A 23,869-nucleotide genomic window follows, 5' to 3' on the forward strand; every position below is an offset into this window, starting at 1 on the left:
TTGGATTACCAATATTGAGAGGCAGGTCCTATGGGCAGGTCTATGCAGATCTAGGAAACTCTACTAAGCTGTTTTTTGAACCCACAATGGCGGAAGGAGGAGAAGATATCGATTTCGTCGAGGATATAATTATAACGCCATTCTCAAGACGAACTTTTCAAGAAAAGTTAGACATTGTAAGGAGAGGTCGCCCGACGCCACAAAGCCTGTCACAGGCGGGAAAGGGGTTCGTTCGCTCGCCACTTTCAAAGTTTCAACTACGAGCGCTGTCAATGGCTCAAAGGCTCCGAGAAGCACTGCAAACTGTACTGCTGGGAATGCCTATTATTTGCAAGTGATCGATTTGGTGTTTGGAGCCACACTGGCTTTGCAAACTTGAGTTGTCTGTTAAACACTGTTTACCCAAAAATTTCAATTTGTCAATTTCAAGGTGACGCAACGCCTGGTTATACTGCGTTTCTGTCTAAATGTATAGTGTCTAGAGCCATGGCATAATTGATGATAATAAGAGGTGGATTAATTCGGGTGGGACTGTGTAGTACCTCACTGAAGGCCTAGGCCCCAGGCCCACGGCACGCCACTGTCAAAACACCAGCAGACGGAAAGGCAGATGGACAGACAGACTCTGAGCCGGACCTCTGGGCTGAGCTGAGAGCGCTGAGAGACATGGTGGTGGAACAGAGAGTGGAACTGGCTGTCACTCAAAGTCAACTGGAGGACGTGAAGACACAGAATGCAGGTAATAAGAGTTGCCACAATGCAAAAAATGTCAATCTTACCGAGATGTTTTGTAATGTATTGAGATAATGAAGTTACATGTTCTTGTTTTGAGTCGGTCTCACTTACCCAGAAAATGTATTTACTTGTTTTGAGTCGGTCTCACTTCCCCAGAAAACATATTTACTTGTTTTGAGTCGGTCTCACTTTCCCAGAAAACGTATTTACTTGTTTTGAGTCGGTCTCACTTTCCCAGAAAACGTATTTACTTGTTTTGAGTCGGTCTCACTTACCCAGAAAACGTATTTACTTGTTTTGAGTCGGTCTCACTTCCCCAGAAAACGTATTTACTTGTTTTGAGTCGGTCTCACTTCCCCAGAAAACGTATTTACTTGTTTTGAGTCGGTCTCACTTACCCAGAAAATGTATTTACTTGTTTTGAGTCGGTCTCACTTCCCCAGAAAACATATTTACTTGTTTTGAGTCGGTCTCACTTTCCCAGAAAACGTATTTACTTGTTTTGAGTCGGTCTCATTTACCCAGAAAACGTATTTACTTGTTTTGAGTCGGTCTCACTTCCCCAGAAAACGTATTTACTTGTTTTGAGTCGGTCTCACTTCCCCAGAAAATGTATTTACTTGTTTTGAGTCGGTCTCACTTCCCCAGAAAACATATTTACTTGTTTTGAGTCGGTCTCACTTTCCCAGAAAACGTATTTACTTGTTTTGAGTCGGTCTCACTTACCCAGAAAACGTATTTACTTGTTTTGAGTCGGTCTCACTTCCCCAGAAAACGTATTTACTTGTTTTGAGTCGGTCTCACTTACCCAGAAAATGTATTTACTTGTTTTGAATCGGTCTCACTTACCCAGAAAACGTATTTACTTGTTTTGAGTCGGTCTCACTTCCCCAGAAAACATATTTACTTGTTTTGAGTCGGTCTCACTTTCCCAGAAAACATATTTACTTGTTTTGAGTCGGTCTCATTTACCCAGAAAACGTATTTACTTGTTTTGAGTCGGTCTCACTTCCCCAGAAAACGTATTTACTTGTTTTGAGTCGGTCTCACTTTCCCAGAAAACGTATTTACTTGTTTTGAGTCGGTCTCATTTACCCAGAAAACGTATTTACTTGTTTTGAGTCGGTCTCACTTCCCCAGAAAACGTATTTACTTGTTTAGAGTCGGTCTCACTTACCCAGAAAATGTATTTACTTGTTTTGAGTCGGTCTCACTTCCCCAGAAAACATATTTACTTGTTTTGAGTCGGTCTCACTTTCCCAGAAAACGTATTTACTTGTTTTGAGTCGGTCTCACTTACCCAGAAAACGTATTTACTTGTTTTGAGTCGGTCTCACTTCCCCAGAAAACGTATTTACTTGTTTTGAATCGGTCTCACTTCCCCAGAAAACGTATTTACTTGTTTTGAGTCGGTCTCACTTCCCCAGAAAACATATTTACTTGTTTTGAGTCGGTCTCACTTTCCCAGAAAACGTATTTACTTGTTTTGAGTCGGTCTCACTTCCCCAGAAAACGTATTTACTTGTTTTGAATCGGTCTCACTTCCCCAGAAAACGTATTTACTTGTTTTGAGTCGGTCTCACTTCCCCAGAAAACATATTTACTTGTTTTGAGTCGGTCTCACTTTCCCAGAAAACGTATTTACTTGTTTTGAGTTGGTCTCATTTACCCAGAAAACGTATTTACTTGTTTTGAGTCGGTCTCACTTCCCCAGAAAACATATTTACTTGTTTTGAGTCGGTCTCACTTCCCCAGAAAACATATTTACTTGTTTTGAGTCGGTCTCACTTCCCCAGAAAACATATTTACTTGTTTTGAGTCGGTCTCACTTTCCCAGTAAACGTATTTACTTGTTTTGAGTCGGTCTCACTTACCCAGAAAACGTATTTACTTGTTTTGAGTCGGTCTCACTTACCCAGAAAACGTATTTACTTGTTTTGAGTCAGTCTCACTTACCCAGAAAATGTATTTACTTGTTTTGAGTCGGTCTCACTTACCCAGAAAATGTATTTACTTGTTTTGAGTCGGTCTCACTTACCCAGAAAATGTATTTACTTGTTTTGAGTTTCTCTTTCCCATTTTTCTTTCAAGCCTTTTATATGTTAAAATAAGCAAAACAATCTGCCATTGTACTAAGATAGTTTACGTTGGTAAGATGTCAATGCCTTTGACAATGCCCTGATGGTAAGAGAGATCTAGGTAAGGTATCACACTCAACACGGCACATTGAAAATAGCAGAGCAAAGGAACATACAGACACAATTTGGACACTGGAGCCAGATAGGAGACACAATGAGGACACTGGAGCCAGATAGGAGACACAATGTGGACACTGGAGTCAGATAGGAGACACAATGTGGACACTGGAGCCAGATAGGAGACACAATGTGGACACTGGAGCCAGATAGGAGACACAATGTGGACACTGGAGCCAGATAGGAGACACAATGTGGACACTGGAGCCAGATAGGAGACACAATGTGGACACTGGAGCCAGATAGGAGACACAATGTGGACACTGGAGCCAGATAGGAGACACAATGTGGACACTGGAGCCAGATAGGAGACACAATGTGGACACTGGAGCCAGATAGGAGACACAATGTGGACACTGAAGCCAGATAGGAGACATAATGTGGACACTGAAGCCAGATAGGAGACACAATGTGGACACTGGAGCCAGATAGGAGACACAATGTGGACACTGGTGCCAGATAGGAGACACAATGTAGACACTGGAGCCAGATAGGAGACACAATGTAGACACTGGAGCCAGATAGGAGACACAATGTGGACACTGGAGCCAGATAGGAGACACAATGTGGACACTGGAGCCAGATAGGAGACACAATGTGGACACTGGAGCCAGATAGGAGACACAATGTGGACACTGGAGCCAGATAGGAGACACAATGTGGACACTGGAGCCAGATAGGAGACACAATGTAGACACTGGAGCCAAATAGGAGACACAATGTGGACACTGGAGCCAGATAGGAGACACAATGTGGACACTGGAGCCAGATAGGAGACACAATGTGGACACTGGAGCCAGATAGGAGACACAATGTGGACACTGGAGCCAGATAGGAGACACAATGTGGACACTGGAGCCAGATAGGAGACACAATGTGGACACTGGAGCCAGATAGGAGACACAATGTAGACACTGGAGCAAGATAGGAGACACAATGTGGACACTGGAGACAGATAGGAGACACAATGTGGACACTGGAGCCAGATAGGAGACACAATATGGACACTGGAGCCAGATAGGAGACACAATATGGACACTGGAGCCAGATAGGAGACACAATGTGGACACTGCAGCCAGATAGGAGACACACTGTGGACACTGGAGCCAGATAGGAGACACAATGTGGACACTGGAGCCAGATAGGAGACACAATGTGGACACTGGAGCCAGATAGGAGACACAATGTGGACACTGGAGCCAGATAGGAGACACAATGTGGACACTGGAGCCAGATAGGAGACACAATGTGGACACTGGTGCCAGATAGGAGACACAATGTGGACACTGGAGCCAGATAGGAGACACAATATGGACACTGGAGCCAGATAGGAGACACAATATGGACACTGGAGCCAGATAGGAGACACAATGTGGACACTGGAGCCAGATAGGAGACACAATGTGGACACTGGAGCCAGATAGGAGACACAATGTAGACACTGGAGCCAGATAGGAGACACAATGTGGACACTGGAGCCAGATAGGAGACACAATGTGGACACTGGAGCCAGATAGGAGACACAATGTGGACACTGGAGTCAGATATGAGACATAATGTGGACACTGGAGCCAGATAGGAGACACAATGTGGACACTGGAGTCAGATAGGAGACACAATGTAGACACTGGAGCCAGATAGGAGACACAATGTAGACACTGGAGCCAGATAGGAGACACAATGTGGACACTGAAGCCAGATAGCAGACACAATGTGGACACTGGAGCCAGATAGGAGACACAATATAGACACTGGAGCCAGATAGGAGACATAATGTGGACACTGAAGCCAGATAGGAGACACAATGTGGACACTGGAGCCAGATAGGAGACACTATGTGGACACTGGAGCCAGATAGGAGACATAATGTGGATACTGGAGCCAGATAGGAGACACAATGTGGACACTGGAGCCAGATAGGAGACACAATGTGGACACTGGAGCCACATAGGAGACACAATGTGGACACTGGAGCCAGATAGGAGACACAATGTGGACACTGAAGCCAGATAGGAGACACAATGTGGACACTGGAGCCAGATAGGAGACACAATGTGGACACTGGAGCCAGATAGGAGACACAATGTAGACACTGGAGCCAGATAGGAGACACAATGTGGACACTGGAGCCAGATAGGAGAAACAATGTGGACACTGGAGCCAGATAGGAGACACAATGTGGACACTGGAGTCAGATAGGAGACACAATGTGGACACTGGAGCCAGATAGGAGACACAATGTAGACACTGGAGCCAGATAGGAGACACAATGTGGACACTGGAGCCAGATAGGAGACACAATGTGGACACTGAAGCCAGATAGGAGACACAATGTGGACACTGAAGCCAGATAGGAGACACAATGTGGACACTGGAGTCAGATAGGAGACACAATGTAGACACTGGAGCCAGATAGGAGACACAATGTGGACACTGGAGCCAGATAGGAGACACAATGTGGACACTGGAGCCAGATAGGAGACACAATGTAGACACTGGAGCAAGATAGGAGACACAATGTGGACACTGGAGACAGATAGGAGACACAATGTGGACACTGGAGCCAGATAGGAGACACAATATGGACACTGGAGCCAGATAGGAGACACAATATGGACACTGGAGCCAGATAGGAGACACAATGTGGACACTGCAGCCAGATAGGAGACACACTGTGGACACTGGAGCCAGATAGGAGACACAATGTGGACACTGGAGCCAGATAGGAGACACAATGTGGACACTGGAGCCAGATAGGAGACACAATGTGGACACTGGAGCCAGATAGGAGACACAATGTGGACACTGGAGCCAGATAGGAGACACAATGTGGACACTGGTGCCAGATAGGAGACACAATGTGGACACTGGAGCCAGATAGGAGACACAATATGGACACTGGAGCCAGATAGGAGACACAATATGGACACTGGAGCCAGATAGGAGACACAATGTGGACACTGGAGCCAGATAGGAGACACAATGTGGACACTGGAGCCAGATAGGAGACACAATGTAGACACTGGAGCCAGATAGGAGACACAATGTGGACACTGGAGCCAGATAGGAGACACAATGTGGACACTGGAGCCAGATAGGAGACACAATGTGGACACTGGAGTCAGATATGAGACATAATGTGGACACTGGAGCCAGATAGGAGACACAATGTGGACACTGGAGTCAGATAGGAGACACAATGTAGACACTGGAGCCAGATAGGAGACACAATGTAGACACTGGAGCCAGATAGGAGACACAATGTGGACACTGAAGCCAGATAGCAGACACAATGTGGACACTGGAGCCAGATAGGAGACACAATGTAGACACTGGAGCCAGATAGGAGACATAATGTGGACACTGAAGCCAGATAGGAGACACAATGTGGACACTGGAGCCAGATAGGAGACACTATGTGGACACTGGAGCCAGATAGGAGACATAATGTGGATACTGGAGCCAGATAGGAGACACAATGTGGACACTGGAGCCAGATAGGAGACACAATGTGGACACTGGAGCCACATAGGAGACACAATGTGGACACTGGAGCCAGATAGGAGACACAATGTGGACACTGAAGCCAGATAGGAGACACAATGTGGACACTGGAGCCAGATAGGAGACACAATGTGGACACTGGAGCCAGATAGGAGACACAATGTAGACACTGGAGCCAGATAGGAGACACAATGTGGACACTGGAGCCAGATAGGAGAAACAATGTGGACACTGGAGCCAGATAGGAGACACAATGTGGACACTGGAGTCAGATAGGAGACACAATGTGGACACTGGAGCCAGATAGGAGACACAATGTAGACACTGGAGCCAGATAGGAGACACAATGTGGACACTGGAGCCAGATAGGAGACACAATGTGGACACTGAAGCCAGATAGGAGACACAATGTGGACACTGAAGCCAGATAGGAGACACAATGTGGACACTGGAGTCAGATAGGAGACACAATGTAGACACTGGAGCCAGATAGGAGACACAATGTGGACACTGGAGCCAGATAGGAGACACAATGTGGACACTGGAGCCAGATAGGAGACACAATGTAGACACTGGAGCAAGATAGGAGACACAATGTGGACACTGGAGCCAGATAGGAGACACAATGTGGACACTGGAGCCAGATAGGAGACACAATGTGGACACTGGAGCCAGATAGGAGACACAATGTGGACACTGGTGCCAGATAGGAGACACAATGTGGACACTGGAGCCAGATAGGAGACACAATGTGGACACTGGAGCCAGATAGGAGACACAATGTGGACACTGGCGCCAGATAGGAGACACAATGTGGACACTGGAGCCAGATAGGAGACACAATGTGGACACTGGAGCCAGATAGGAGACACAATGTGGACACTGAAGCCAGATAGGAGACACAATGTAGACACTGGAGCCAGATAGGAGACACTATGTGGACACTGGAGCCAGATAGGAGACACAATGTGGACACTGGAGCCAGATAGGAGACACAATGTGGACACTGGAGCCAGATAGGAGGCACAATGTGGACACTGGAGTCAGATAGGAGACACAATGTGGACACTGGAGCCAGATAGGAGACACAATGTGGACACTGGAGTCAGATAGGAGACACAATGTGGACACTGGAGTCAGATAGGAGACACAATGTAGACACTGGAGTCAGATAGGAGACACAATGTGGACACTGGAGCCAGATAGGAGACACAATGTGGACACTGGAGCCAGATAGGAGACACAATGTGGACACTGGAGCCAGATAGGAGACACACTGTGGACACTGGAGCCAGATAGGAGACACAATGTAGACACTGGAGCCAGATAGGAGACACAATGTGGACACTGGAGCCAGATAGGAGACACAATGTGGACACTGGAGCCAGATAGTAGACACAATGTTAAAACCAGGGGTGGAAAAAGTACCTAATTGTCATACTTGAGTAAAAGTAAAGATACCTTGATGTAAAATGACTCAAGTAAAAGTGAAAGTCACCCGGTAAAATGCTACTTAAAAGTCTAAAAGTATTTGGTTTGAAATATACTTAAGTATCAAAAGTATAAATCATTTCAAGTTCCGTATATTAAGCAAATCAGACGACACACTTTTCTAGTTTTTTTTTCATTGACGGATACACAGGACCACACTCCAACACTCAGATATCATTTAAAAACTAAGCATTTGTGTTTAGTGAGTCCGCCAGATCAGAGGCAGTAGGAATCACCAGGGATGTTCTCTTGATAAGTGTGTGAATTGGACCATTTTCCTGTCAAAATGTAACAAGTACTTTTGGGTGTCAGGGAAAATGTACAGAGTAAAAAGTATATTATTTTATTTTGGAATGTAGTGAGTTAAAAGTAAAAGTTGCCAAAAATATAAATAGTAAAGTAAAGTACAGATATCCAAAAAAACGACTTAAGTAATACTATAAAGATTTTTACTTAAGTAATTTATACCATCAGATAGTGATCCGTTTTTCATAAACATTTAATCCAGATCAAAATGATCCTCTGTTGGGTTCAATTCTGCTCCTTCAGGTGTGGTCCTTGTTTCTGGATGCAGTTTGACGTTTTAAGACAAAACTGAATCAAATTTCTCACATAACACATCATATACTCCAACAAAGACTTTTGGTTGAAATATTGTCTTTATCTTTGTAAAGTGAAGGGGGACTTGTTAGGTTAGATTACTTGTTGGTTATTACTGCATTGTCGGAACTAGAAGCACAAGCATTTCGCTACACTCGCATTAACATCTGCTAACCATGTGTATGTGACAAATAAAATTTGATTTGATTTGATTTGATTTGACTGAAATTGAATGGAGGACCAGGATTGAGACAGCACAATAATATTTAAATCTGGATTTCATGTTAAAAAAAACTGGGCTTTAGGAATAACGTGGCTATGTAAAACTTCTATACTATGTAAACATTCTATACTATGTAAACATTCTATACTGTGTAAACATTCTATGCTATGTAAACATTCTATACTATGTAAACAGTCTATGGTATGTAAACATTCTATACTATGTAAACATTCTATACAATGTAAACATTCTATGCTATGTAAACATTCTATGCTATGTAAACATTCTATACTATGTAAACATTCTATACTATTGAAACATTCTATACTATGTAAACATTCTATACTATTTAAACATTATATACTATGTAAACATTCTATACTATTTAAACATTCTATACTATGTAAACATTCTATACTATTTAAACATTCTGTGCTATGTAAACTGTCTATACTATGTAAACATGATATACTTTGCAAACATTATACACTATGTAAACATTATATACTATGCAAACATTATATATTATGTAAACATTATATGCAATATAAACATTATATACTATGTAAACATTCTATGCTATGCAAACATTATATACTATGTAAACATTATATACTATGTTAACATTATATACTATGTTAACATTATATACTATGTAAACATTGGGACAAAATATGCAATACTCTTTGTGTTATTTCTTTGATTTTCTTTTCCCTGCCTTATCCATGATATCTTACAGATCTGACCAGAGCTCAAGGACGCTAGTCGGAAGCATTAACATGTGTCTATCTTTGAGCTGAACAATAACTAATAACATTCATGCTAGAATTGTTTTAGGGCCACAGTGTTGAGAGCTAACTTTCGTTGGTAGGAATCAGACAGCACAAGCCCCATATTAATACCAGGTGTAAATGGGGTCAATAAGAGTTATTGTGGTTCTTATTCCAGAGATGGAGTTCAGGCTGAGAACTGCAGAGAACCAGGTGAAGCTACTGAAGGCTGAGAATCAAGGTAAAACAAGAGATTTTGGTGAATCTGTGATTTGGGTAATATATTTGAACCAATATTGTGTATTTACTTATTGATTGTTCCGTTTGATTTCATTCACTTCCTGATCGCACCCCGTTTGATTTGAACAAACCTTCAGTGTTTGTCCGTGGTGGAAGTGGTCCGAAAGGGACACGTTGAACCTGAATGCCAAAACATTCAGGACATAGAGGTGTTCCAAGTTGACCCATGTTACATACCCCACCCTACCCCACCCATACCCCACCCTACCCCACCCATACCCCACCCTACCCCACCCATACCCCACCCTACCCCACCCTACCCCACCCATACCCCACCCTACCCCACCCATACCCCACCCATACCCCACCCATACCCCACCCTACCCCACCCATACCCCACCCTACCCCACCCTACCCCACCCATACCCCACCCTACCCCACCCATACCCCACCCATACCCCACCCTACCCCACCCATACCCCACCCTACCCCACCCATACCCCACCCTACCCCACCCATACCCCACCCTACCCCACCCATACCCCACCCTACCCCACCCATACCCCACCCATACCCCACCCTACCCCACCCATACCCCACCCTACCCCACCCATACCCCACCCTACCCCACCCATACCCCACCCTACCCCACCCATACCCCACCCTACCCCAGCCATACCCCACCCATACCCCACCCATACCCCACCCTACCCCACCCATACCCCACCCTACCCCACCCATACCCCACCCATACCCCACCCTACCCCACCCATACCCCACCCTACCCCACCCATACCCCACCCTACCCCACCCTACCCCACCCATACCCCACCCCACCCTACCCCACCCATACCCCACCCTACCCCACCCTACCCCACCCATACCCCACCCATACCCCACCCTACCCCACCCATACCCCACCCTACCCCACCCATACCCCACCCATACCCCACCCATACCCCACCCTACCCCACCCATACCCCACCCTACCCCACCCATACCCCACCCTACCCCACCCATACCCCACCCTACCATGAGACTTCCATGTCTTCATCAGTTGACCCATGTTACATACCCCACCCTACCCCACCCTACCCCACCCATACCCCACCCTACCCCACCCATACCCCACCCTACCATGAGACTTTCATGTCTTCATCAGTTGACCCATGTTGCATACCCCACCCTACCCCACCCTACCCCACCCATACCCCACCCTACCATGAGACTTCCATGTCTTCATCAGTTGACCCATGTTGCATACCCCACCCTACCCCACCCTACCCCACCCATACCCCACCCTACCCCACCCTACCCCACCCTACCCCACCCATACCCCACCCTACCCCACCCTACCCCACCCATACCCCACCCATACCCCACCCTACCCCACCCATACCCCACCCTACCCCACCCATACCCCACCCATACCCCACCCATACCCCACCCTACCCCACCCTACCCCACCCTACCCCACCCATACCCCACCCTACCCCACCCATACCCCACCCTACCCCACCCATACCCCACCCTACCATGAGACTTCCATGTCTTCATCAGTTGACCCATGTTGCATACCCCACCCTACCCCACCCTACCCCACCCATACCCCACCCTACCCCACCCATACCCCACCCTACCCCACCCTACCCCACCCATACCCCACCCTACCCCACCCATACCCCACCCTACCCCACCCATACCCCACCCATACCCCACCCTACCATGAGACTTCCATGTCTTCATCAGTTGACCCATGTTGCATACCCCACCCTACCCCACCCTACCCCACCCATACCCCACCCTACCCCACCCATACCCCACCCTACCCCACCCATACCCCACCCTACCATGAGACTTCCATGTCTTCATCAGTTGACCCATGTTGCATACCCCACCCTACCCCACCCATACCCCACCCTACCATGAGACTTCCATGTCTTCATCAGTTGACCCATGTTGCATACCCCACCCTACCCCACCCTACCCCACCCTACCCCACCCATACCCCACCCTACCCCACCCTACCCCACCCATACCCCACCCTACCATGAGACTTCCATGTCTTCATCACCGAAAAACAATCATGGAGGACTTTGAAATCATTTGAAAGCTGACAAACAGGGTTGTTAAACTATTCTATGATTTATTTTATTTTTATGTTTAACGTTGAATTTTTAACATGAATTATCTTAAAACGCATTCACTACGATTTTTCTCATTTTCCTAAATGATGTACCGTAGACCCTATTTGACATAATCAGAGGTGTCTGTGTTGTGCCTGTCACCGGTTTAGACACAGCAGACTGTTGAATAGAGGAATGGTGTCAATTCAATCATAGAAATATAATGAAAAGAATGGACCTATCCCTTTAGACCACTGTATGTTAGCTGGCACCACATTTCACATTTAAATTGAATAAAAACTTTAACTTCCATTTACTACCAGAAAGATGACTCCCGGTCCACCCACTGTTGGATGTCAGCTTGAATGTGAAAGTCAATTCTATTATCTATGTTCCTATTTATTTATTCATGTGTGTATTCATTTATCCATACGTTGTGTTTTATTAATCGATTAGTGTATTCATTGATGGATTGAGCTCTCTGGTTCCAGCCCTGGAGCTGAGGACTCTAGACGTCAGCTCCAACTACTCTCAGAGCCAGGTGGGACTACAGAAGACTGAGCTGGAGGAGCTGAAGAGACAGAACACAGGTAGAGAAGAGAGAGAGAGAACACAGGTAGAGGAGAAGAAGAGAGAGAACACAGGTAGAGGAGAAGAAGAGAGAGAACACAGGTAGAGGAGAAGAAGAGAGAGAACACAGGTAGAGGAGAAGAAGAGCGATAACAAAGGTAGAGGAGAAGAAGAGAGAGAACACAGGTAGAGAAGAGAGAGAACACAGGTAGAGAAGAGAGAGAGAGAACACAGGTAGAGGAGAAGAAGAGCGATAACAAAGGTAGAGGAGAAGAAGAGAGAGAACACGGGTAGAGGAGAAGAAGAGAGAGAACACAGGTAGAGGAGAAGAAGAGAGAGAACACAGGTAGAGGAGAAGAAGAGCGATAACAAAGGTAGAGGAGAAGAAGAGAGAGAACACAGGTAGAGAAGAGAGAGAACACAGGTAGAGAAGAGAGAGAGAGAACACAGGTAGAGGAGAAGAAGAGCGATAACAAAGGTAGAGGAGAAGAAGAGAGAGAACACAGGTAGAGAAGAGAGAGAACACAGGTAGAGAAGAGAGAGAGAGAACACAGGTAGAGGAGAAGAAGAGAGAGAACACAGGTAGAGAAGAGAGAGAACACAGGTAGAGGAGAAGAGAGAGAAAACACAGGTAGAGGAGAAGAAGAGCGATAACAAAGGTAGAGGAGAAGAAGAGAGAGAACACGGGTAGAGGAGAAGAAGAGAGAGAACACAGGTAGAGGAGAAGAAGAGAGAGAACACAGGTAGAGGAGAAGAAGAGAGAGAACACAGGTAGAGAAGAGAGAGAACACAGGTAGAGGAGAAGAGAGAGAAAACACAGGTAGAGGAGAAGAAGAGCGATAACAAAGGTAGAGGAGAAGAAGAGAGAGAACACGGGTAGAGGAGAAGAAGAGAGAGAACACAGGTAGAGGAGAAGAAGAGAGAGAACACAGGTAGAGGAGAAGAAGAGAGAGAACACAGGTAGAGAAGAGAGAGAACACAGGTAGAGAAGAGAGAGAGAGAACACAGGTAGAGGAGAAGAAGAGCGATAACAAAGGTAGAGGAGAAGAAGAGAGAGAACACAGGTAGAGAAGAGAGAGAACACAGGTAGAGGAGAGAGAGAGAGAACACAGGTAGAGGAGAAGAAGAGAGAGAACACAGGTAGAGAAGAGAGAGAACACAGGTAGAGAAGAGAGAGAGAGAACACAGGTAGAGGAGAGAGAGAGAGAACACAGGTAGAGGAGAAGAAGAGAGAGAACACAGGTAGAGGAGAAGAAGAGAGAGAACACAGGTAGAGGAGAAGAAGAGAGAGAACACAGGTAGAGGAGAAGAAGAGCGATAACAAAGGTAGAGGAGAAGAAGAGAGAGAACACAGGTAGAGAAGAGAGAGAACACAGGTAGAGAAGAGAGAGAGAGAACACAGGTAGAGAAGAGAGAGAACACAGGTAGAGGAGAAGAGAGAGAAAACACAGGTAGAGGAGAAGAAGAGCGATAACAAAGGTAGAGGAGAAGAAGAGAGAGAACACGGGTAGAGGAGAAGAAGAGAGAGAACACAGGTAGAGAAGAGAGAGAACACAGGTAGAGGAGAAGAGAGAGAAAACACAGGTAGAGGAGAAGAAGAGCGATAACAAAGGTAGAGGAGAAGAAGAGAGAGAACACGGGTAGAGGAGAAGAAGAGAGAGAACACAGGTAGAGGAGAAGAAGAGAGAGAACACAGGTAGAGGAGAAGAAGAGAGAGAACACAGGTAGAGGAGAAGAAGAGAGAGAACACGGGTAGAGGAGAAGAAGAGAGAGAACACGGGTAGAGGAGAAGAAGAGAGAGAACACGGGTAGAGGAGAAGAAGAGAGAGAACACGGGTAGAGGAGAAGAAGAGGGATAACAAAGGTAGAGGAGAAGAAGAGAGAGAACACGGGTAGAGGAGAAGAAGAGCGATAACAAAGGTAGAGGAGAAGAAGAGAGAGAACACGGGTAGAGGAGAAGAAGAGAGAGAACACGGGTAGAGGAGAAGAAGAGAGAGAACACGGGTAGAGGAGAAGAAGAGAGAGAACACGGGTAGAGGAGAAGAAGAGAGAGAACACGGGTAGAGGAGAAGAAGAGAGAGAACACGGGTAGAGGAGAAGAAGAGAGAGAACACGGGTAGAGGAGAAGAAGAGAGAGAACACGGGTAGAGGAGAAGAAGAGGGATAACAAAGGTAGAGGAGAAGAAGAGAGAGAACACGGGTAGAGGAGAAGAAGAGCGATAACAAAGGTAGAGGAGAAGAAGAGAGAGAACACGGGTAGAGGAGAAGAAGAGAGAGAACACGGGTAGAGGAGAAGAAGAGAGAGAACACGGGTAGAGGAGAAGAAGAGAGAGAACACGGGTAGAGGAGAAGAAGAGCGATAACAAAGGTAGAGGAGAAGAAGAGAGAGAACACAGGTAGAGGAGAAGAAGAGAGAGAACACGGGTAGAGGAGAAGAAAAGAGAGAACACGGGTAGAGGAGAAGAAGAGAGAGAACACAGGTAGAGAAGAGAGAGAACACAGGTAGAGAAGAGAGAGAGAGAACACAGGTAGAGGAGAAGAAGAGCGATAACAAAGGTAGAGGAGAAGAAGAGAGAGAACACAGGTAGAGAAGAGAGAGAACACAGGTAGAGAAGAGAGAGAGAGAACACAGGTAGAGGAGAGAGAGAGAGAACACAGGTAGAGGAGAAGAAGAGAGAGAACACAGGTAGAGGAGAAGAAGAGAGAGAACACAGGTAGAGGAGAAGAAGAGAGAGAACACAGGTAGAGGAGAAGAAGAGCGATAACAAAGGTAGAGGAGAAGAAGAGAGAGAACACAGGTAGAGAAGAGAGAGAACACAGGTAGAGAAGAGAGAGAGAGAACACAGGTAGAGGAGAGAGAGAGAGAACACAGGTAGAGGAGAAGAAGAGAGAGAACACAGGTAGAGAAGAGAGAGAACACAGGTAGAGAAGAGAGAGAGAGAACACAGGTAGAGGAGAAGAAGAGCGATAACAAAGGTAGAGGAGAAGAAGAGAGAGAACACGGGTAGAGGAGAAGAAGAGAGAGAACACAGGTAGAGGAGAAGAAGAGAGAGAACACAGGTAGAGGAGAAGAAGAGCGATAACAAAGGTAGAGGAGAAGAAGAGAGAGAACACAGGTAGAGAAGAGAGAGAACACAGGTAGAGAAGAGAGAGAGAGAACACAGGTAGAGGAGAAGAAGAGCGATAACAAAGGTAGAGGAGAAGAAGAGAGAGAACACAGGTAGAGAAGAGAGAGAACACAGGTAGAGAAGAGAGAGAGAGAACACAGGTAGAGGAGTAGAAGAGAGAGAACACAGGTAGAGAAGAGAGAGAACACAGGTAGAGGAGAAGAAGAGCGATAACAAAGGTAGAGGAGAAGAAGAGAGAGAACACAGGTAGAGAAGAGAGAGAACACAGGTAGAGAAGAGAGAGAGAGAACACAGGTAGAGGAGAAGAAGAGAGAGAACACAGGTAGAGGAGAAGAAGAGAGAAAACACAGGTAGAGGAGAAGAAGAGAGAGAACACAGGTAGAGGAGAAGAAGAGCGATAACAAAGGTAGAGGAGAAGAAGAGAGAGAACACAGGTAGAGAAGAGAGAGAACACAGGTAGAGAAGAGAGAGAGAGAACACAGGTAGAGGAGAGAGAGAGAGAACACAGGTAGAGGAGAAGAAGAGAGAGAACACAGGTAGAGAAGAGAGAGAACACAGGTAGAGAAGAGAGAGAGAGAACACAGGTAGAGGAGAAGAAGAGCGATAACAAAGGTAGAGGAGAAGAAGAGAGAGAACACGGGTAGAGGAGAAGAAGAGAGAGAACACAGGTAGAGGAGAAGAAGAGAGAGAACACAGGTAGAGGAGAAGAAGAGCGATAACAAAGGTAGAGGAGAAGAAGAGAGAGAACACAGGTAGAGAAGAGAGAGAACACAGGTAGAGAAGAGAGAGAGAGAACACAGGTAGAGGAGAAGAAGAGCGATAACAAATGTAGAGGAGAAGAAGAGAGAGAACACAGGTAGAGAAGAGAGAGAACACAGGTAGAGAAGAGAGAGAGAGAACACAGGTAGAGGAGTAGAAGAGAGAGAACACAGGTAGAGAAGAGAGAGAACACAGGTAGAGGAGAAGAAGAGCGATAACAAAGGTAGAGGAGAAGAAGAGAGAGAACACAGGTAGAGAAGAGAGAGAACACAGGTAGAGAAGAGAGAGAGAGAACACAGGTAGAGGAGAAGAAGAGAGAGAACACAGGTAGAGGAGAAGAAGAGAGAGAACACAGGTAGAGGAGAAGAAGAGAGAGAACACAGGTAGAGGAGAAGAAGAGCGATAACAAAGGTAGAGGAGAAGAAGAGAGAGAACACAGGTAGAGAAGAGAGAGAACACAGGTAGAGAGAGAGAGAGAGAACACAGGTAGAGGAGAGAGAGAGAGAACACAGGTAGAGGAGAAGAAGAGAGAGAACACAGGTAGAGAAGAGAGAGAACACAGGTAGAGAAGAGAGAGAGAGAACACAGGTAGAGGAGAAGAAGAGCGATAACAAAGGTAGAGGAGAAGAAGAGAGAGAACACGGGTAGAGGAGAAGAAGAGAGAGAACACAGGTAGAGGAGAAGAAGAGAGAGAACACAGGTAGAGAAGAGAGAGAACACAGGTAGAGAAGAGAGAGAGAGAACACAGGTAGAGGAGAAGAAGAGCGATAACAAAGGTAGAGGAGAAGAAGAGAGAGAACACAGGTAGAGAAGAGAGAGAACACAGGTAGAGAAGAGAGAGAGAGAACACAGGTAGAGGAGAGAGAGAGAGAACACAGGTAGAGGAGAAGAAGAGAGAGAACACAGGTAGAGGAGAAGAAGAGAGAGAACACAGGTAGAGGAGAAGAAGAGAGAGAACACAGGTAGAGGAGAAGAAGAGCGATAACAAAGGTAGAGGAGAAGAAGAGAGAGAACACAGGTAGAGAAGAGAGAGAACACAGGTAGAGAAGAGAGAGAGAGAACACAGGTAGAGGAGAGAGAGAGAGAACACAGGTAGAGGAGAAGAAGAGAGAGAACACAGGTAGAGAAGAGAGAGAACACAGGTAGAGAAGAGAGAGAGAGAACACAGGTAGAGGAGAAGAAGAGCGATAACAAAGGTAGAGGAGAAGAAGAGAGAGAACACGGGTAGAGGAGAAGAAGAGAGAGAACACAGGTAGAGGAGAAGAAGAGAGAGAACACAGGTAGAGGAGAAGAAGAGCGATAACAAAGGTAGAGGAGAAGAAGAGAGAGAACACAGGTAGAGAAGAGAGAGAACACAGGTAGAGAAGAGAGAGAGAGAACACAGGTAGAGGAGAAGAAGAGCGATAACAAAGGTAGAGGAGAAGAAGAGAGAGAACACAGGTAGAGAAGAGAGAGAACACAGGTAGAGAAGAGAGAGAGAGAACACAGGTAGAGGAGTAGAAGAGAGAGAACACAGGTAGAGAAGAGAGAGAACACAGGTAGAGGAGAAGAAGAGCGATAACAAAGGTAGAGGAGAAGAAGAGAGAGAACACAGGTAGAGAAGAGAGAGAACACAGGTAGAGAAGAGAGAGAGAGAACACAGGTAGAGGAGAAGAAGAGAGAGAACACAGGTAGAGGAGAAGAAGAGAGAAAACACAGGTAGAGGAGAAGAAGAGAGAGAACACAGGTAGAGGAGAAGAAGAGCGATAACAAAGGTAGAGGAGAAGAAGAGAGAGAACACAGGTAGAGAAGAGAGAGAACACAGGTAGAGAAGAGAGAGAGAGAACACAGGTAGAGGAGAGAGAGAGAGAACACAGGTAGAGGAGAAGAAGAGAGAGAACACAGGTAGAGAAGAGAGAGAACACAGGTAGAGAAGAGAGAGAGAGAACACAGGTAGAGGAGAAGAAGAGCGATAACAAAGGTAGAGGAGAAGAAGAGAGAGAACACGGGTAGAGGAGAAGAAGAGAGAGAACACAGGTAGAGGAGAAGAAGAGAGAGAACACAGGTAGAGGAGAAGAAGAGCGATAACAAAGGTAGAGGAGAAGAAGAGAGAGAACACAGGTAGAGAAGAGAGAGAACACAGGTAGAGAAGAGAGAGAGAGAACACAGGTAGAGGAGAAGAAGAGCGATAACAAATGTAGAGGAGAAGAAGAGAGAGAACACAGGTAGAGAAGAGAGAGAACACAGGTAGAGAAGAGAGAGAGAGAACACAGGTAGAGAAGTAGAAGAGAGAGAACACAGGTAGAGAAGAGAGAGAACACAGGTAGAGGAGAAGAAGAGCGATAACAAAGGTAGAGGAGAAGAAGAGAGAGAACACAGGTAGAGAAGAGAGAGAACACAGGTAGAGAGAGAGAGAGAGAGAACACAGGTAGAGGAGAAGAAGAGAGAGAACACAGGTAGAGGAGAAGAAGAGAGAGAACACAGGTAGAGGAGAAGAAGAGAGAGAACACAGGTAGAGGAGAAGAAGAGCGATAACAAAGGTAGAGGAGAAGAAGAGAGAGAACACAGGTAGAGAAGAGAGAGAACACAGGTAGAGAAGAGAGAGAGAGAACACAGGTAGAGGAGAGAGAGAGAGAACACAGGTAGAGGAGAAGAAGAGAGAGAACACAGGTAGAGAAGAGAGAGAACACAGGTAGAGAAGAGAGAGAGAGAACACAGGTAGAGGAGAAGAAGAGCGATAACAAAGGTAGAGGAGAAGAAGAGAGAGAACACGGGTAGAGGAGAAGAAGAGAGAGAACACAGGTAGAGGAGAAGAAGAGAGAGAACACAGGTAGAGGAGAAGAAGAGCGATAACAAAGGTAGAGGAGAAGAAGAGAGAGAACACAGGTAGAGAAGAGAGAGAACACAGGTAGAGAAGAGAGAGAGAGAACACAGGTAGAGGAGAAGAAGAGCGATAACAAAGGTAGAGGAGAAGAAGAGAGAGAACACAGGTAGAGAAGAGAGAGAACACAGGTAGAGAAGAGAGAGAGAGAACACAGGTAGAGGAGTAGAAGAGAGAGAACACAGGTAGAGAAGAGAGAGAACACAGGTAGAGGAGAAGAGAGAGAACACGGGTAGAGGAGAAGAAGAGAGAGAACACAGGTAGAGGAGAAGAAGAGAGAGAACACAGGTAGAGGAGAAGAAGAGAGAGAACACAGGTAGAGAAGAGAGAGAACACAGGGAGAGGAGAAGAGAGAGAAAACACAGGTAGAGGAGAAGAAGAGCGATAACAAAGGTAGAGGAGAAGAAGAGAGAGAACACGGGTAGAGGAGAAGAAGAGAGAGAACACAGGTAGAGGAGAAGAAGAGAGAGAACACAGGTAGAGGAGAAGAAGAGAGAGAACACAGGTAGAGAAGAGAGAGAACACAGGTAGAGAAGAGAGAGAGAGAACACAGGTAGAGGAGAAGAAGAGCGATAACAAAGGTAGAGGAGAAGAAGAGAGAGAACACAGGTAGAGAAGAGAGAGAACACAGGTAGAGAAGAGAGAGAGAGAACACAGGTAGAGGAGAGAGAGAGAGAACACAGGTAGAGGAGAAGAAGAGAGAGAACACAGGTAGAGAAGAGAGAGAACACAGGTAGAGAAGAGAGAGAGAGAACACAGGTAGAGGAGAAGAAGAGCGATAACAAAGGTAGAGGAGAAGAAGAGAGAGAACACAGGTAGAGAAGAGAGAGAACACAGGTAGAGAAGAGAGAGAGAGAACACAGGTAGAGGAGAGAGAGAGAGAGAACACAGGTAGAGGAGAAGAAGAGAGAGAACACAGGTAGAGGAGAAGAAGAGAGAGAACACAGGTAGAGGAGAAGAAGAGAGAGAACACAGGTAGAGGAGAAGAAGAGCGATAACAAAGGTAGAGGAGAAGAAGAGAGAGAACACAGGTAGAGAAGAGAGAGAACACAGGTAGAGAAGAGAGAGAGAGAACACAGGTAGAGGAGAAGAGCGATAACAAAGGTAGAGGAGAAGAAGAGAGAGAACACAGGTAGAGAAGAGAGAGAACACAGGTAGAGAGAGAGAGAGAGAGAACACAGGTAGAGGAGAAGAAGAGAGAGAACACAGGTAGAGAAGAGAGAGAACACAGGTAGAGGAGAAGAGAGAGAAAACACAGGTAGAGGAGAAGAAGAGCGATAACAAAGGTAGAGGAGAAGAAAAGAGAGAACACGGGTAGAGGAGAAGAAGAGAGAGAACACAGGTAGAGGAGAAGAAGAGAGAGAACACAGGTAGAGGAGAAGAAGAGAGAGAACACAGGTAGAGGAGAAGAAGAGAGAGAACACGGGTAGAGGAGAAGAAGAGAGAGAACACGGGTAGAGGAGAAGAAGAGAGAGAACACGGGTAGAGGAGAAGAAGAGAGAGAACACGGGTAGAGGAGAAGAAGAGGGATAACAAAGGTAGAGGAGAAGAAGAGAGAGAACACGGGTAGAGGAGAAGAAGAGCGATAACAAAGGTAGAGGAGAAGAAGAGAGAGAACACGGGTAGAGGAGAAGAAGAGAGAGAACACGGGTAGAGGAGAAGAAGAGAGAGAACACGGGTAGAGGAGAAGAAGAGAGAGAACACAGGTAGAGGAGAAGAAGAGAGAGAACACGGGTAGAGGAGAAGAAGAGAGAGAACACAGGTAGAGGAGAAGAAGAGAGAGAACACGGGTAGAGGAGAAGAAGAGAGAGAACACGGGAAAGGAGAAGAAGAGGGATAACAAAGGTAGAGGAGAAGAAGAGAGAGAACACGGGTAGAGGAGAAGAAGAGCGATAACAAAGGTAGAGGAGAAGAAGAGAGAGAACACGGGTAGAGGAGAAGAAGAGAGAGAACACGGGTAGAGGAGAAGAAGAGAGAGAACACGGGTAGAGGAGAAGAAGAGAGAGAACACGGGTAGAGGAGAAGAAGAGCGATAACAAAGGTAGAGGAGAAGAAGAGAGAGAACACGGGTAGAGGAGAAGAAGAGAGAGAACACGGGTAGAGGAGAAGAAGAGAGAGAACACGGGTAGAGGAGAAGAAGAGAGAGAACACAGGTAGAGAAGAGAGAGAACACAGGTAGAGAAGAGAGAGAGAGAACACAGGTAGAGGAGAAGAAGAGCGATAACAAAGGTAGAGGAGAAGAAGAGAGAGAACACAGGTAGAGAAGAGAGAGAACACAGGTAGAGAAGAGAGAGAGAGAACACAGGTAGAGGAGAGAGAGAGAGAACACAGGTAGAGGAGAAGAAGAGAGAGAACACAGGTAGAGGAGAAGAAGAGAGAGAACACAGGTAGAGGAGAAAAAGAGAGAGAACACAGGTAGAGGAGAAGAAGAGCGATAACAAAGGTAGAGGAGAAGAAGAGAGAGAACACAGGTAGAGAAGAGAGAGAACACAGGTGGAGAAGAGAGAGAGAGAACACAGGTAGAGGAGAAGAAGAGCGATAACAAAGGTAGAGGAGAAGAAGAGAGAGAACACAGGTAGAGAAGAGAGAGAACACAGGTAGAGAAGAGAGAGAGAGAACACAGGTAGAGGAGAGAGAGAGAGAACACAGGTAGAGGAGAAGAAGAGAGAGAACACAGGTAGAGGAGAAGAAGAGAGAGAACACAGGTAGAGGAGAAGAAGAGAGAGAACACAGGTAGAGGAGAAGAAGAGCGATAACAAAGGTAGAGGAGAAGAAGAGAGAGAACACAGGTAGAGAAGAGAGAGAACACAGGTAGAGAAGAGAGAGAGAGAACACAGGTAGAGGAGAAGAAGAGCGATAACAAAGGTAGAGGAGAAGAAGAGAGAGAACACAGGTAGAGAAGAGAGAGAACACAGGTAGAGAAGAGAGAGAGAGAACACAGGTAGAGGAGAAGAAGAGAGAGAACACAGGTAGAGAAGAGAGAGAACACAGGTAGAGGAGAAGAGAGAGAAAACACAGGTAGAGGAGAAGAAGAGCGATAACAAAGGTAGAGGAGAAGAAGAGAGAGAACACGGGTAGAGGAGAAGAAGAGAGAGAACACAGGTAGAGGAGAAGAAGAGAGAGAACACAGGTAGAGGAGAAGAAGAGAGAGAACACAGGTAGAGGAGAAGAAGAGAGAGAACACGGGTAGAGGAGAAGAAGAGAGAGAACACGGGTAGAGGAGAAGAAGAGAGAGAACACGGGTAGAGGAGAAGAAGAGGGATAACAAAGGTAGAGGAGAAGAAGAGAGAGAACACGGGTAGAGGAGAAGAAGAGCGATAACAAAGGTAGAGGAGAAGAAGAGAGAGAACACGGGTAGAGGAGAAGAAGAGAGAGAACACGGGTAGAGGAGAAGAAGAGAGAGAACACGGGTAGAGGAGAAGAAGAGAGAGAACACGGGTAGAGGAGAAGAAGAGAGAGAACACAGGTAGAGGAGAAGAAGAGAGAGAACACGGGTAGAGGAGAAGAAGAGAGAGAACACGGGTAGAGGAGAAGAAGAGAGAGAACACGGGTAGAGGAGAAGAAGAGAGAGAACACGGGTAGAGGAGAAGAAGAGGGATAACAAAGGTAGAGGAGAAGAAGAGAGAGAACACGGGTAGAGGAGAAGAAGAGCGATAACAAAGGTAGAGGAGAAGAAGAGAGAGAACACGGGTAGAGGAGAAGAAGAGAGAGAACACGGGTAGAGGAGAAGAAGAGAGAGAACACGGGTAGAGGAGAAGAAGAGAGAGAACACGGGTAGAGGAGAAGAAGAGCGATAACAAAGGTAGAGGAGAAGAAGAGAGAGAACACAGGTAGAGGAGAAGAAGAGAGAGAACACGGGTAGAGGAGAAGAAGAGAGAGAACACGGGTAGAGGAGAAGAAGAGAGAGAACACAGGTAGAGGAGAAGAAGAGAGAGAACACGGGTAGAGGAGAAGAAGAGAGAGAACACGGGTAGAGGAGAAGAAGAGAGAGAACACAGGTAGAGGAGAAGAAGAGAGAGAACACGGGTAGAGGAGAAGAAGAGAGAGAACACGGGTAGAGGAGAAGAAGAGAGAGAACACGGGTAGAGGAGAAGAAGAGAGAGAACACAGGTAGAGGAGAAGAAGAGAGAGAACACGGGTAGAGGAGAAGAAGAGAGAGAACACAGGTAGAGGAGAAAAAGAGAGAGAACACAGGTAGAGGAGAAGAAGAGCGATAACAAAGGTAGAGGAGAAGAAGAGAGAGAACACAGGTAGAGAAGAGAGAGAACACAGGTGGAGAAGAGAGAGAGAGAACACAGGTAGAGGAGAAGAAGAGCGATAACAAAGGTAGAGGAGAAGAAGAGAGAGAACACAGGTAGAGAAGAGAGAGAACACAGGTAGAGAAGAGAGAGAGAGAACACAGGTAGAGGAGAGAGAGAGAGAACACAGGTAGAGGAGAAGAAGAGAGAGAACACAGGTAGAGGAGAAGAAGAGAGAGAACACAGGTAGAGGAGAAGAAGAGAGAGAACACAGGTAGAGGAGAAGAAGAGCGATAACAAAGGTAGAGGAGAAGAAGAGAGAGAACACAGGTAGAGAAGAGAGAGAACACAGGTAGAGAAGAGAGAGAGA

At 46.2% G+C, this 23,869-nt stretch overlaps 2 protein-coding genes across 6 annotated transcripts in view; both read left to right on the forward strand.

The window, feature by feature from the left end:
* Positions 1–23,869, forward strand: part of LOC139579781 (scavenger receptor cysteine-rich type 1 protein M130-like) — a 524,366-nt gene that overhangs the window by 386,074 nt on the left and 114,423 nt on the right. The window lies entirely within an intron of this gene.
* Positions 1–23,869, forward strand: part of LOC139577729 (complement C1q-like protein 2) — a 29,733-nt gene that overhangs the window by 791 nt on the left and 5,073 nt on the right. For 3 of the 5 annotated variants that reach the window (XM_071404917.1, XM_071404918.1, XM_071404913.1), the window contains exons 2-4: positions 583–739; positions 9,757–9,819; positions 12,436–12,534. In XM_071404917.1, coding sequence (XP_071261018.1) covers positions 583–739; positions 9,757–9,819; positions 12,436–12,534 — 319 coding nt within the window. The remainder of the gene's footprint in view (positions 1–582; positions 740–9,756; positions 9,820–12,435; positions 12,535–23,869) is intronic. The other 2 variants (XM_071404916.1, XM_071404915.1) reach the window with 2 other exon arrangements.

This window comes from Salvelinus alpinus, chromosome 6, assembly GCF_045679555.1.
Source record: "Salvelinus alpinus chromosome 6, SLU_Salpinus.1, whole genome shotgun sequence".
Taxonomy (NCBI): Eukaryota; Metazoa; Chordata; class Actinopteri; order Salmoniformes; family Salmonidae; genus Salvelinus; species Salvelinus alpinus.